At 39.7% G+C, this 15,779-nt stretch overlaps 2 protein-coding genes across 2 annotated transcripts in view; one reads left to right on the plus strand and one right to left on the minus strand.

Moving 5' to 3' along the window:
• Positions 1–15,779, plus strand: part of EFCAB6 (EF-hand calcium binding domain 6) — a 125,826-nt gene that overhangs the window by 91,366 nt on the left and 18,681 nt on the right. The window contains exons 23-25 of the mRNA XM_089524971.1: positions 1,691–1,846; positions 6,159–6,357; positions 9,917–10,105. Coding sequence (XP_089381097.1) covers positions 1,691–1,846; positions 6,159–6,357; positions 9,917–10,105 — 544 coding nt within the window. The remainder of the gene's footprint in view (positions 1–1,690; positions 1,847–6,158; positions 6,358–9,916; positions 10,106–15,779) is intronic.
• Positions 3,938–15,779, minus strand: part of LOC149312606 (metallophosphoesterase domain-containing protein 1) — a 144,831-nt gene continuing 132,989 nt past the window's right edge. The window contains exon 9 of the mRNA XM_089524970.1: positions 3,938–4,000. Within this exon, the coding sequence (XP_089381096.1) occupies positions 3,993–4,000 (8 nt within the window). The 3' untranslated portion in view covers positions 3,938–3,992. The remainder of the gene's footprint in view (positions 4,001–15,779) is intronic.

Genomic DNA, 15,779 nt, shown 5'->3' on the forward strand with positions numbered 1-15,779 from the left:
TTCGTTGATCCCTGATAAGACAACATCCTTAGCGTAGTGGACTTTGTTGGGCTCATTGGGTCACAAATGTCATAGAAGCCAATTTTATGTACTAATAAATTACTGTACATATTCATGTATAACTTTAGAAATTTTAGGCCTGTTACAGACTGCCAAAATAAAGCTGCTTCGGGTCTCTTTGGAGGTATGCTGTTTAAATGATGCATGCACCCTAAGAATCCGGAAGCTGCACCAAAGCTGCACTCCAGTGCTTAGGAATGGTGTGTGGCTTTGGCGCGACCTCCGGACTCTTAGGACCCATGCATCATTTAAATAGCATACCTCCAAAGAGACCCGAAGCATTATTATTATTATTATTAACCTTTATTTATGAAGCGCTGTAAAGTTACACAGCGCTGTACATACAATCTTTTTAGTTAGACGGTTCCCTGCCCTCGGGCTTACAATCTAAAAAGACATGACACAGAAGGAGAAGAGAGTGGTGGAGGGAAAGGGTAAGAGGTCCAGCAGTTCCTCTCTACCTCCAAGGCCTGGACCAAGGCAGATGGACTGGAGGGAGGGCTTGGGTTCTTAATGGATGGTTAATCATTTTCCAGGGAAAATACATACTCTCAAGTAGGATAATGCATATACAGTACATAGCAAGCAGCTTTATTTTGACAGTCTGTAACAGGCCTTTGTCACAAATTGACCCCCCCCCCCCCAAAAAAAAAAAAACCTGGGCTGACTAATCCATGGGTCAATATAGGGCTGGGACAGACAGCCATAAAAGCTCACTTCTGGGCATCATCGGTGCTCAGCATTTAAACCTGATGACACCAGGAAGCTGGCTGGAAGCTGCCTGGCTGCCCAGATGTGGTGGGGTATTTACATGCCACACACCACCAGAGCCTCATGAAGCCACCATGGGGCCGTGGTGGGACAGGAAAAACTGATTTTTCCTTGACCAAAAAAGGAGCAGATTTGGCTGGCTTCAAAGTGGATTGAGTCTGCAGCATATGGTTGCCACAGCCCCAATCCATGGTATGGTACTAAACCATAACTTTTACAAAAATGAACCATTCTGTTCTCCAAGTAGAGTGGTAAGAGGCAAGAGCATAGTCTGTCCTGGGAGAATCTAAAAGAAGTACCAAACCTCTCTACTCTGTCCACTGCAGTACCACTTTTGGCATTTTTTTAATGCCTGGGCAGGAAAATGGTAGTGGCAGCTTTTAGGCACTTCTCCTCATAGGAGCGCTGAGAGAGTAGAGAGCAGTGGTGCTTCTTTTAGATTCCCCTGGGACAGATGAAGCTCTAGCCTTTCACCACTCTACTCAAAGAATGGGATGATTCCTTTTTTATAAAGAGTTAATACTGCACCTCAACTCTTACCTTCACATCCTTTTTTACATGTATGTGTTTTTAGTCCAGTCCGTGCTTGGTTGCTTCCCTCACACATTGCACAGCCACCATTTACCAAAGTTCTCTGCTCATCCATCCATCCTTTAGGGTGAGCACAGTTATGCCTGCTGGAATTTTGTAAGATCTTTGGCATCATTTCCCTTGTATTCATCCTTTACATCCTTTGTTACATGCCCCTAAGTTTGATGTATTCACAGCTCATATCAACCTGCCCTCGACTTATACACAAGTATAAATGTACAACTGTACATAAACAGGAAAATTAAACTGAAAATTTGTTTTCTTGTAGAGAGAAGTACCATGAGTGCTCCCAGGACTTCCACAAGGCATTTTTGCAACAGGATAAAAACAGGGAAGGCTGCATAACAGTAGGCAACCTGCGTAAGATGCTGGAAGACCTTCACTGTTGTCTTGGCTATGAACAGTATAGTGAACTTCTATACAGGTTGTTATGATTGTCCTAACTGTAATGGAGCTATCTTTTCCCACTAAGTACACATTTAATGCATCAGTACCCAGGTTGTAAACATAGAGATGATAAACATGTTAAATTGCTTTCAGTTCCTATAGTTTTTGGATTTCAATCTGTTGTAGGTTTATTTTTTAGGTTGCATTTAACTCAGCTTTCTTCATTTTGGATGAATTGCGTCTGAGCTACACTTTGTACAGTGATACTTATTATCTTAATCGAAGATAGACTTATTTTAATTTAAGATAGCTTTGGTGTTCAAATCCTTTCTTTTTCCAGTGACCTTTTCCTCTTACAAATGGTATATCTGTCATTTCTGCAAATCCCAATGCATGTTATTCATATAGTATGCCTGAAACAAATTAGAGAGGCCAAGAAATTAGTAAGCAATCCACTTACAATGTTCTTTATTTTTCATTTTCTGGGACTACATAGCAATAATAATTTATATTTTAAATACTTTGCAAATATAAGAATTTTGTACAGAAAGATAGCATCAGGTTGTTTGTGTGAGCCCATGTAAAGGCAGTAAGAAATCAAGCAAACACAAGAGATCTATTAAAGGTAAATTATATATTTACTTTTCTGTGCAAAAGAAATCTTAACATAGCTTAGATTATGTGAGAGGGTAGCATTCAAGTAGAATTACCCTTCCAAAAAAACCCTTTCCTCTTTCATGGGGAGGAGGAATGGAAAGGGGAGAGAAACCTAAACAAAATCTTTTCACTCTACCTATAAATCGAGTGATTAAGCTCCCTTGAATTAAGCCTCTAATAAAAAATTTTGCTGCGTGCTCTTTTCCTCAAAGACTTTTTGATGATAAACACTTCTATTCATTGTAATTTTCTGCAGACTAGTCCTTTCCAGATCGAAAAGAGTCTTTTCTCTCCCCCCCCCCCACCCTGGCTTAAATAATAGAGTAGATTAGCATATGCATTTGGTTTTATTACTAAAATTTTAATACCAACTTGGCAATTTATTCCTCCGTTGAAGTGTGTTGATTATTTCCTTTTCCACTGAGTCTCTAACATCTGAGCCAGCTTGCACAGGCTAATGTGTAGATTGAAGTGCTCTGCAGCTGCAAGATGCAAAAGCAGTGCTCTTGAATGTGCTCTAAGCTTGGGGGGTAGTGATGGTAGTAGTTTTAACAGTAGATATTTGGGGCTCTGCCTCATAGTCCTTTTTCCAGCCCCATTTTTGTTTTTTTTTATTTAAAAAACAAAACAAAACACATTTTCACCCATTTAATTAGACTTAGCCATGTAATCTGGAAAGTAGTATGCAAAGGGATCTTTTCTTTTGAGACTAACTGAAAGAAAAAAGTTGATAGCATTAGCTTTTGTAGACTTGAGCCTACTTCCGCAGATGCAGAATGAGGCCATTATTTTGTGCTCTCATTGTTTTGTGCTTTTCAAGGAAGGTGTAGACCAGAGTGGGGCTTTGAATCCTCTGTTTTCTAGATCTTTCCACATATGCATACAATTTGAAACTGAACCACCAAGAAAGCCTTCTCAGCTGCCTGGCTGTTGAACTCTTTCCCACAACAGACTAAGCTGGCTCCCTCTCTGTGCTCCTTTCTCCAGAATGCAAAGTCCTTTTTATTTAGACAAGCTTTTGGCTATTAACTGGTTGTTGCAGAACAGTTTTTTAATGGCTAACGGTGCTGTACTTTAATTTTTATTATGTTTTAAATGCTTTTAAATCAGTGCTGCTTTTATTAGGATAGTTTATTTACCTGCCTCTTAATTTTTCATTATAATACTTGGTTGTTTTTGGCCGTTTTAATCTGTATTGTAAATCACCATGGGTCCCATGCTAGAAGAAAGGCAAGATAGAAAACCAGCCAACCACAAACGGAATGCTCAAATTTGCTCTTGAATCTTCTGGCTTTCTAAAAACTTTACGTCTTGTAGGTCTAGCTGATAAACAGCAACATGTTTCTGAAGGATACCTTTGAAGTACAATTACTCTGTTCAGATTCACTAACCTTTTCTGTCCCTTGTGGGGAATTTAGATTATGATGATAGTGAAAATGATGGTGATGGTTACTACTACTGCTACTACTAACCTTATTTGTATCCTGCCTTTCCCCCAAGATTGGGATTGAAGATGGCTTGCACATTCAAAAGACTGCAATTAAAACACACAAAAAGTCCACATTAAAAGTAATTTAAAATAATAACCATATTAAAAACATACACTTTTCACAGTGTTTTAAAGCTTTTATTACTAATGCTAGCATTACAAGTGATGCTAAGAAATAATTTTTGTCAAATATAAACAAGCACACACTCTTTCCTGATATTTGCCTTCATAAGTACAAGCATTTCCTCCTGCCCTTAACCCTTCTCTGTGTCATCTCCAGAGGACAGCAAAGTTTGCATTTTCTGCCAAAAAGCAACGTTCTTACCGTGTAGAGGACACTGAAGGTGCTCAGAAGCTGTGTGAATATGCATTTTCTAATCTTTCCAGAATGTGTGTCAGGAAGCTACTTCATACCAAATCAGATTGTTGGTCATCTTACTAAGGCCTGTTACAGACTGCCAAAATAAAGCTGCTTCGTGTCTCTTTGGAGGTATGCTGTTTAAATGATGCATGGGTCCTACGAGTCCGGAGGTCGCGCCAAAGCCACACTCCATTCCTAAGCACTGGAGTGCAGCTTTGGTGCAGCTTCCGGATTCTTAGGATGCATGCATCGTTTAAACAGCATACCTCCAAAGAGACCCGAAGCAGTTTTATTTTGGCAGTCTGTAACAGGCCTCAGTCTTCTTTTAGCTGAGTGATAGCCAGTTTCTGTTTTACAGCCATGCCAAGAGATGCTGAGAGACTGAGCCTAGAACCTTTTGCATGCAAAATACATGCTCTGCCACTAAGCAATGGTCTTTTGTTTGAGTGTTACCTAACCTGTGCTGCCCCTCTTTATTTATTTTCTTCTGCCATGACACAGGTTTTTTGCATTTCAGAGCAAGTTGAGTAGAGTAGACCCCAAAACATCCTATGTTTTGTTGGAAAATAGAGACATAGGTATGAAGAATCAATGGGTTTGTCTCATGTTGTTTGTTAGCATGATAAATGTTCCTCTCTAACTTCACAAAAAAATGTCATTTTCATTATGTTTTACCTTTTTGTTTTAAATGGACCTCACAAAAGAAAAATCAACAACATATAAATTCCTTTGAATTATTATGTAACAGTAGTATTAAGGAATTATGAAAGCAAGAGACTGGTGGAATAATATGGGTAATAAACTTACCAAGAAGGTCCTAATGCCAGTCAGTTATTTGATTTAGGTCTAATCCGTTTGTGTGTGTGACATTATTGACAGGCTCATCTCTTTGATTACCCAGCATCTAATGTTTTGCTGCTGAATGTGTGGATTACCTTCAGCGAACAGTATTAATATGTGAAGTGCAAGATGATATGGAAGGCCCCATACAGACAGGCCAAAATAAAGCTGCTTCAGGTGACTTTGGAGGTATGCTGTTTAAATTATGCATGCGTCCTAAGAGGCCAGAAGCCATGCCTAAGTCACGATCCAGTCATAAGCTGGAGCGCAGCTTTGGCGCAGCTTCTGGACTCTTGGGACACATGCATCATTTAAACAGCATAGCTCCAAAGCCACCCAAAGCAGCTTTATTTGGCAGTCTGTATGGGGCCGAAGTCTCCTTGTGGAATTGCCCTATGCTAAAGATATGAAATGTAGTATACGCTCTGTTGATCCTTCCCCAATTGTTACATGTTGTCCCTGTGTGCTAACACTGCTTGACTAGGTTAGCTCTTAGACATTTGGCAATGTTTTAAAATCTTTCTGGAGTTGCTGAGTGATCTTCCTTCATCTGACTTTGAGTAGATGTGTTTAAGCAGCAGAAACAGAAGGCTAGGACGGAAAGGATACTTGGGACAGACATCTTTAAAATTTGCTGGAATGCTGGAATGTGTGTGCTTTTAAAAGATTTTATTTTCTGACAGAAGCTTTCATGATATGTCAGATAGAAAACCAAATAAATGAATAATCAACTTAATATATGCAAATATAAATTCACATTGCCTAGCACAGTAGCTAAACTCTAAACATTTTCAAAACAAAACAAAACAAAATCCTCATCTGGCTAGCAAGAGAAATGGGTGAGAAATACTGTCACCAATTTAAATTTAGCCATGTAACAATCCTAGAACTGTGTAAAATATCTGTAATAGAGTGATTAAGAGTAGCTGCTTTAGCTGATGATGCTTTGGAAATATGGAATAAATCTTCAGTCTTATGTTTCTTCTCACCCACACACTTTAGCTTAGGAATTAGCATACAGGACAACAAGCTTTCATATTTTGATTTTCTGAGAGCTGTTGATGATCGTGCAGCATTCAAACGGCAGAGAAGGAATACTGTGCCACCTGTACCGCCCATCAGCTTTGTGCAACTCAGCATAGATGAAGCCATGAGAAAGATTAAACAGATAGTTACAGATTCATCTGATTTGTTATACAAGGTGGGTACCATGAAGAGCTCATTATTTACTTGCATAATGCTTGTCATTATGACCAAGAGAGAGAAAATAATTTCTGTGCCGTAGGTTACGATCCTGAAGATACAGAAGATTGGGAAGACTGGAGGCAGGGTTCATGGCAGAGGAGAGCCCCAGAAATGCCCCTAAAAGTATAGCCCAAGGAACCTCAAATCCTGGCACCTGCTTTGCTTGACTTTGAGGATGAAATCTTCTGAAAATGGTTCATAGTGTGGGAGAACAACCCATTGCTAGTATCCATTTAGCTAATAGATCTCAGACCCACTTAAACCATTACTTGAGGAATAGCCCATTTCATTTAATACTTAACTTGATGGGGCAGAGTTGGAGACAACATACAGCCTGCAGGTCATCAAAAAACCATTGTTTCAGTATAGTTTAAGGAGTCTTATTTCTATCTTGTCATCTGCACCCAGCCTCTGAAACCTATGGCTCTTTCAGTAAAGTTTCCAGTGTGCTCTGTTTTGGGAATTTTACAAAGGGGTACAATCCATCTTGGCTCCAGTAACCTCAGTGTCTGGGGTAATACCTCTTCTCCACACAACTGTGCCTGCAAGTACAACTAGTTTACTTTGTAAACTCAACAGGAAATATTGAAAATAGAACTTGTTTGCAGAGGTAAATTTCTTTGCCTTCTCAGTCTTTTCCAGTTCCTATTTCTTGATTGTAATGGAATGCAGTATTGGACTATAACAGAACTCATACTGATAGAACAAAATCTGTTGCAGTAGTGCAGTGGTTCCCTATCTAATGTGGAACATACACAGCTGTCAGAGAGAGAGAGAGAGGGTTTCTTAATTCAGCTCTCTCTCTCTCTCTCTCTCTCTGTGTGTGTGTGTGTGTGTGTGTGTGTGTGTGTGTGTGTGTGTGTTTGCACAGTCACACTGAAACCAGTAAGGTTATGTGATGCATTCTGGCATCACTTTTTCAAAGTCTTTCAAACTTCATTCTTGGAAAAGGGCCTTTTCATGCCCTGTTAGCTGGTGTCCTTTTCATTGGAGATTCTTGTTGTGTGCCTTCAGTTGTTTCAAACTTATGGCAACTATAAGACAACCAACTCATGAAGTCTTCTGGGGCTGAGAGAGAGTGAGTCACCCAGGGTCACCCAGCAGGTGTCTGTGACTGCTTAGGGAATCAAACCATGATTTTCAGACTCTTAGTCATACACTTAAACCACTACATTACCCTAGCTCTCTTTCGTTGGATGTACCAGATATTCAACCTGGAATCTTCTACATGCAAAACATGTGATGCCCAATAAATGACAAAGAGAATAAATTATATATTTCCATGAAAATGAAAGCTGTGGATTTGTGAGATCTGTTGACAACTGAGCAATTCTGTGTAGAAACTATGTTCAACCTTTTGACAGTGTGCAATTACAAAATCATTAGATTTATGCCTAAACTGAATATTAGTACATTTGTGACAAATAGTAAGGAACAATTGTAACAGTGAGTGACAATTTTAGGAACACAACATTTGGCCTAACAAATGTGCCCCATATTATTATGCTAGGATGGACTAGGGTAGTTTCCATTAGGTTTTTGTTGACATATGTTCTAAAAGATGATGTAAGAAGTACAGTAGGCATTTTATTAAACCAAAGTAACATTAAATAACCAGGAAAATAGTTTATTACAGGATCATTTGCTAACATTTGTATATTGCTAATATTTTTCTACATCCCTTAAAAATATTTGAGCAAGTTGTATAATTTCAGGTATTCTTGGATAAGACAAATTATATGAATTTGTTTCAGTCTAGTTCCAGACCTGGTTTAAGACAAAAACCTAACAACTGTAGTTGGCTGTATGGAATTATGCAGGGGACAAAGTAGAGGGAATTCTCCTTCCAGATTCTCTGAAGCCTTCACTAACATCAGCTGTGGTATTTGAAGGGTAGACTCTTTGGAGACAGTGTGTTTCAGTGGTTCTTTTGTGCAGGAGCACAAGGTAACATAGGACAGTACTACTTGGCCCCCTTTCATGCATGCTGTGGGCTCCTATAGGATTGCATTCTGCTGTCCATGCATTTGAACATCTAAGCCATCTAATGCTATAACAGTGTAGTGTAATGAGGAAGTAACTTCCTTGTCATACTACACTTTTATAGTACTATATTCCACTTGGCATGGCAACATATGGCAACATCCTGTGGAACTAGGGTTTTGTAGTTTAAGAAGGCCCAAGACCAATCTTGCTGAGAATTCTCAATGCGCCTCTCTAAACTACAAATTACATGTTGCTATGGTAGTTAAAGTGGAATATACCAGTATAACAATGTAGTATGATAAAGGGCTTAGCCCCTTTGAGAATTAGAAAACTGGATTCAGTATGCACATGGAATAGAGTTCTACATGTTTCTCCTTTACATTTGACTTTTATGAGGTAGTGAAGCTACTACATCAGTGTCTGGGGCCAATTATGGATGGCATAAGACCCAACAAATGGAAACTTAGGGCCCGAATAGACAGACCAAAATAAAACTGCTTTGGATCACTTTGGAGGTATGTTGTTTAAATTATGTATACATCCTAAGAGTCCAGAAGCCACACCAAAGCCACGCTCCAGTCCTAAGGATGGAGCACAGCTTTGGTGCAGCTTCTGGCCTCTTAAGATACATGTGCCATTTAAACAGCATACCTCCAAAAGTCTCCTGAAGCAGCTTTATTTTGGCCTGTCTGTACGGGCCCTTAGTTGAGAGACAAGAGGTACTGCTCCTGGATAGCTCCTTTGTACAGTGTGATAGTATTCAGTCTGTACTAGAGAAGATTACACTGTATTTCCTATGAAGCATTCATTAAACAGTGAGGGAGTGCTCATAGGTTCAGCTTTGTCATAGGAGGTCCAAGTAGCATGCAAAGCACCAAACACGTTTCATTACCTCTTGCACCAGCCATGGCCCAATCTGATCATACATAGCCTAGCTAAATTTATCCATGCTCTGGTTATCTCTAGACTAAAGTATTGTAATCCATTGTAGTTGGTGTTATTTTTGAATACTTTTAAAGGTGTTCCTCTCATATACATGCTTGTAAAACTGTGATATGTGAATGAGACTAATGCATGTTTGCAATCATTTACCAGAATGTTTTTGGCTGCAGCGTTCTCTGCCTGCATAGGTTTGCCGTTCCATTATATTGTTCGATAAAGAACAGTTTCTTGTATCTTTTCTCATCCTGGCTAGGCTCTCAGACTGTCTTTAACACTCAGGTTTCTTTAGCTGCCTTTGGTTTCTATGGAGACTTATTGTAAACAGCCCTCCCACCTGACACACTAGATAATGAATCCTGCTGGAAGAGAAGAAGCTCTTAGAACAGAAGTTCAGCTAACAAAATGCTTGAACAAGAATTCGTTTGGGAAGTTTTAGTGCCATTTCATATGTAGAATACTTGAGGTGGCAAAGGGATGTTCCTAGCCTCTGCATTTATCTCTGTCATTCAGTAATCGATTTGCTAGAGAGAAATCATTTTCTTGAATGCCGTCTATTCAGAACTACGTTTCTTTCCTGCTGTTTGCAGGCCTTTTCGGCTTTCGACAAGGAGCGTACAGGGGCAATTTCGACCCTGGATTTCCGGCAGGTACTTCACCACTTCTGCTTTACTCTCTCAGAAAAACAATTCAACCATCTCCTCAAGCTGCAGCGACTTCGTGGTGAGCACTCCATAGACTGGAAATATTTCCTTCAAAAATTCAACTTCTTCTCAGAGGTAAGAATGGAAAATGAAACCATCTTACTTGGAAATGGGCTGTTCAACGGTGGAACAAACTCCCTCAGAGTGTAGTGCAGTCTCCTTCCTTAGAGGTCTTTAAACAGAGGCTGGATGGACATCTGTTGGGGATGCTTTGATTGAGATTTCCTGCATGGCAGGGGGTTGGACTGGATGGCCCTTGCAGTCTCTTCCAACTCTGTGATTCTAAACATACATGGCTGCCTAAGCCATTGCTCTTAGGGCTTGTTTCCAGACCATTTTGGCCTGTGACTAGATCATGATGGGCTTTTAGTCAGCTAGTGAGTTTCTTATGTAAGCTGAATATAGGTCATATAGATTGGATACAATCTGTATCCAAGCCCAGCCTTGTGTCCACCTCACCTCACTGGTTTTTCAGTATAACCAAAGGATTACATTGTTGAAGTGCTTCTCCCTGTTATGAACAGGAACAGAAGCATTGGTGGAGCTCCTCCATCCTCGTAAGTGCAGCTGCTCACATCCAGACACAGGAAAACATAGCTGCCTGTTGACATGCAGAATGGGAGAAAGCTTCTTTTTAGGGTGGTTTAGGAATCAAATGATGATTGCTGAGGTACATGATGCCAAGGTGCATCATGCCAAGTTAGGGTTTGGCATTATGTCGGGAAACAAATGAGAAGCCTCCAAAAGCCAAGTTGAACCCTTAAGGCTATTAGCTGTGTGCTCCTACTTATTTCTGTCCCTTTGTTATTGCAAGGCCTGATTCTTACCAATCAGAATGCATTTTGACAGGTGGAGAAAAGGGATAAAGCTTACTGTATTTTGCAAGCCCAAATGTGTATTTTTCAATGGGGTATGATATCATAGCAGGCAGCATGGCCACTCCTCATCTTAAGCTTACTCCAATAATATCAAGTTATTATATTTGCTGGTTTTGCATTCAAACAGTTGGGACTGCAATTAAATAACTCTGCAAACTATGCCATTTTTTAAAAAAATTACCAGCCCTTCTGTTGTCCATTTAGGCATAGAAGAAGAGAGAAAAGTTCTTTAAAACTTTCCTACCTGTTTCCTGGAAGCAGTTCTCTCTGTCATCTTATCTAGTTTAGCCTTCAGTTATCAAATAAAAACCTTAAGGCAGTTGTTTGAAATTTAAGAGTTGTCACAAGTGGGTGCCTGCAGCATTGGGCACTGAGAGGTTCATCTAAGGCCCCATTCACACTACAAAAATAACCTGGGGTGAACCCGTGTTATTACCTTGATGTTCACACTTACCCCAAATGCACTCGGTGCACTTTTGTTGGGGGGCTACCCAGTGGTATCATAAGGGTTGGTGTCACCCGGTGTGATAACTCATGCTGCCATCCCCCCATTGACCTCCTCCCATTTCACACTATTCAGAATCCTTAATATTGCTTGTTTTGTATTGTTACTTGTAAATCGTAATTCCCATATGTTCCCTGAATGTTAATAGTTGTGACATAAAAAACTAACAAGATTAAAATTATACCTTCAAATTATAATATTATACCCACAACCTATATGTATTTACATATACATATAGAAGGGTTTCACCTCATTCCCACCACCTCTTAAAGCATTTTAACGGGAAATGGATGAATACCACAGCCTATATCTGCCAAAAAGTAGGTGTTTGAGGAACAGTGGTGTCACCTGGTGTGGTCCGAACACCTGTAATGATGCCACTGGAGCTACCTAAAACCCCACTTAACTTGGGATATTTGATATCTTCCCCTCACCCACATTTTATTGAAAGATCCACATCTATCCACATCTTCAGTAGTGTGAATAAGCTCTTGAATCAATTTGGATTGCATGGCTGATCCTCCTCCAGCCCCTCTGAGCCTTTTCTGAGGGGGAGGAGGAGGAATACTGGGAACGGCTACCAAGGCTGCTGCTCTCCGGCCAGGATGGGCCAGGAGATCCGGCAGTTGCCATGGTGCAAGGGCCTGCCCAGGCATGTATGAATACCACACAGGGTTAAAAATGCCTCGGAGAGGTTTGCAAACCCCAAATGTAATGGGAACAACAGTCTGGTATTGCATTAGCGCAGCGATCCGAATCTCAGGACAAAAGTGTGAGTGTGAATGCACCCTAAGACAGCTTTAATATTAAGGCAACTTCAATGTCATCACTTTTAAACTTCTAGTCCTTAATATTAAACTATCCACCCCACTTTTCCTGCAAATACCTGCATGTTTGCTTTTTTCCGTGTCTATACTTTACTCAATGTCTTTGATTGTGTGCCCTCTCTGTTGCTTTTTACAGTGTTATTTGGTTCTTCTCTCATAATATTCTTCTCTCTGTTTAACTAGCTACTTGTATGCCAGCATCTGTTACACAGAGGTGTACTCCTCATGCATATGAATGGTTCCATTCAGCTATCTTCGTTAATACCTGCCATAATAATTTGTCTCATCTTTCCTTAAAGCCCTAGACATTATGCTGAACATGTTGGCCACCGTCATTCTACATCTCCTCCATGCCTTTCCTTGTATTATTGCATTAAAACACAAGCCTAGTATTATATCAAAGTTCTTTCAACCTCCTTTTGATTTATTGGTTGCTGCTTGAAGACTGAGAAAAAGACTGGATGCTTTGACCATACTATCACATGTTGATTTAACTAAGGCCTGTTACAGACTGCCAAAATGAAGCTGCTTCGGGTCTCTTTGGAGGTATGCTGTTTAAATGATGCATGGGTCCTAAGAATCTGGAAGCTGCACCAAAGCTGCACTCCAGTGCTTAGGAATGGTGTGTGGCTTTGGCGCAACCTCTGGACTCTTAGGACCCATGCATCATTTAAACAGCATTTCTCCAAAGAGACCCGAAGCAGCATTATTTTGGCAGTCTGTAACAGGCCTAAGTGTTAGCAAAAGATGTGTGACAGGATTAGTTGGGGCCTAAGTTGTCTTCAGCCATTTACATCTTGGGCTACTGAGTTTCATAGATTAATGCTGCAGTGTGGGGAAGGGACATTTGTTGTTGTCCCCCAACAGATTTGTTGCCATTCCCAGTCTCAGCTATCAATGAGATTTGTGTGAACTTGAATTCTAGAATGGTAAGCAATACTTGAGAACCTCATTCCCGCATCCCAGATTAAAACTCCCACGTTCCCTTACCCAGGGGATTCTGGGAGTTATAGTTGAAAAAGTAACTTTTCCAATATGTAATCCTGACAGAAAAATATCCCTCTCTTCATGCTGTTCATAATTACATATTATATATTAGCACATCTTTGTAAATAAAGGTGCAAAAGTTAGTAACCTGTCTCCTAAAAATGTATTAGCCTGCTAAAAGGCTAGTAGCATGAGTTTCCAAGCTGGTACTTGCTTACAAGATTAGTTTTGGCTTTTTTAAAAAAGCTTTCTTCCAAGTTGATTGTTAAAGGAAAGAGATAATATGATCTATGCTTTCTCTTCCAGACTACTATATTTCCAGGTTGGCTGTAGAGATATTTTCCTTCCTTTGCAGCTAGTGTGGAAATAAGATGGGCTTGTAGAGCAGGGCTGATCTTCCTCCTCCACCATCTTTTTCTCTCTCACCTGGATGAAAGCCCTGGTCACCTTGGCTTCCTGATGAGTTATTTAATACAAGGCTGTGGTTTGTCTTCTAGTATTTCAGGTTGCAGAAATGAGCTGGGAAATGTAATACTGTAGGTGTTCAGAAACTATTAGTTAAAAAAAAGTAAAGAAAACCACAAGCTTTATTTTTTGTTTTTGTTTTTAATACCACATTGCTATTTTAGAAGTTTAGCATTTTACAGATTTGGGGCTATTAATACAGGATACCTTTAGGTGACTCGCACATTGTGACACTACTAGTATAATTTTATGTATGACTGCTAAAGAAAAAATGTAAGTTCTGCAGCACAGCCCCTTTTTTATATAGTGAGGACCTCCTGTCTAAGGTGATGAATAAAGGAGAAATGGATGTAAATGATGGTTATAGAAGATCATCAGTCACTGGAAGGTGACTGTGAACAGGAAAAGAACCTCTTGTAAATATAGAAGTTCTTTGGGTGGTTTAGTGCCTTTCAAATGTTGTATAAAAGGGAATTAGAGGCCTGTTACAGACTGCCAAAATAAAGCTACTTCGGGTCTCTTTGGAGGTATGCTATTTAAATGATGCATGCATCCTAAGAGTCCGGAAGCTGCACCAAAAGCTGCACTCCGGTGCTTAGGAATGGAGTGTGGCTTTGGTGCGACCTCTGGACTCTTAGGACCCATGCATCATTTAAATAGCATACCTCCAAAGAGACCCAAAGCAGCTTTATTTTGGCAGTCTGTAACAGGCCAGAGATTAAGAAAGTGTATACAGGCAGGCAGATACACACACTGCATATGCACAACTTGGGCCTGTGAATTTAGTTCTCTATGCAGCTACAGAGTCCTAGTGTTGCATCTCTCTTACTAAATCAGGAGATAATGGTTTCCAGTATGAACTTCCATTCCACATACCACTTGCATTCACACATGTCTTTTACATCACTTATCATAAATAAGTATACTTACTACCACAATGCTTTGTCTGGATCTCTGATGCTCCATTCATACATGCAAATCATTGTTTGATATTACATTCATCAAGTGAAGAATGTATACACATGCGCACGCGCGCACACACACACAAACATACACTACCACCTCATTGCCACTCACATTGTAGATGAAGAGGAGAATTCCAAGATCAAATTCACCTGGTAAAATCTAATTTAAAAAAATTTAAGTGATGCAACTGGGAACATTATATAAAAACCTAGGAAGCTTGCAACACTTTTAATACAGTGCTTTTTGATTGCAGGTTTGAACAGTTTCATTCTTAATTACATGAAAAATTAACCACACACAGGCTAAATTCAGACATCCCTTCAGAATTCTTCACCAAAGGGAGGTCTTAAGTCTTCCCATCTTGGATACCACTTCAGAATTTGGCCAGAAGTCTCAAGAGCATGTTCTGTAACTGCTTCAAACCAATAAAAACCTATATTGCTTATTATACTTTCAGAAATCAACTGTTGTTTCATCTGCAAATATGCTGTCCGAGGCAATAATAGGACTTTGGTTGAAACAAAAGAATGCAGAAATATTGGGTCGTAAAACAAGAATTTATATAATTTACCAATTAAGACATTTAGGTCACATCTCCTTATATATCATTTCAGAGCAGACTTTGCAAGCAAATGTTTGTAAACCCAATCTAACTCCCACCATATATTTTTGGATTATAATTTTCATCATCCCTGACATTGGTCATGCTGGCTGGGACTAATGGACCTGAAGGTCAACACATCCAGAACCATTTGGATTAGGGGAGGATGTTTTTCTTTCCCCTAATTTTAGAATTTTTTATTTCTGAGTACTGAGATCTCTAGTTTTGCAAAGCCAGAAAATTTATAAGCTTCATTCTGCAGATACAGATTATGAACTTTTAGTCTGTGCTGTAGATGTGCCCTAAATTCCTGCAGGTCATTTTTAAAAATCTGATTTCTCATACCCAACCACCTTCCAGCTGAAGCTGCAAGTCATTTTGCATTGTGAATGATATTAGAGAGGACCATTTAGATGTGGAGGATCTTACTAGGGCCTAGTGGACTAGGCTTGTCCTATCTAATCTTCTGTAAAAATTCATGGCTAGATTAGATAACAATTTTCCCTTGAGTACAAAGGGT

Source organism: Sceloporus occidentalis, unplaced genomic scaffold (assembly GCF_023333645.1).
Source record: "Sceloporus occidentalis isolate IW3139 unplaced genomic scaffold, rSceOcc1.0.p SCAF_5, whole genome shotgun sequence".
Classification (NCBI taxonomy): Eukaryota; Metazoa; Chordata; class Lepidosauria; order Squamata; family Phrynosomatidae; genus Sceloporus; species Sceloporus occidentalis.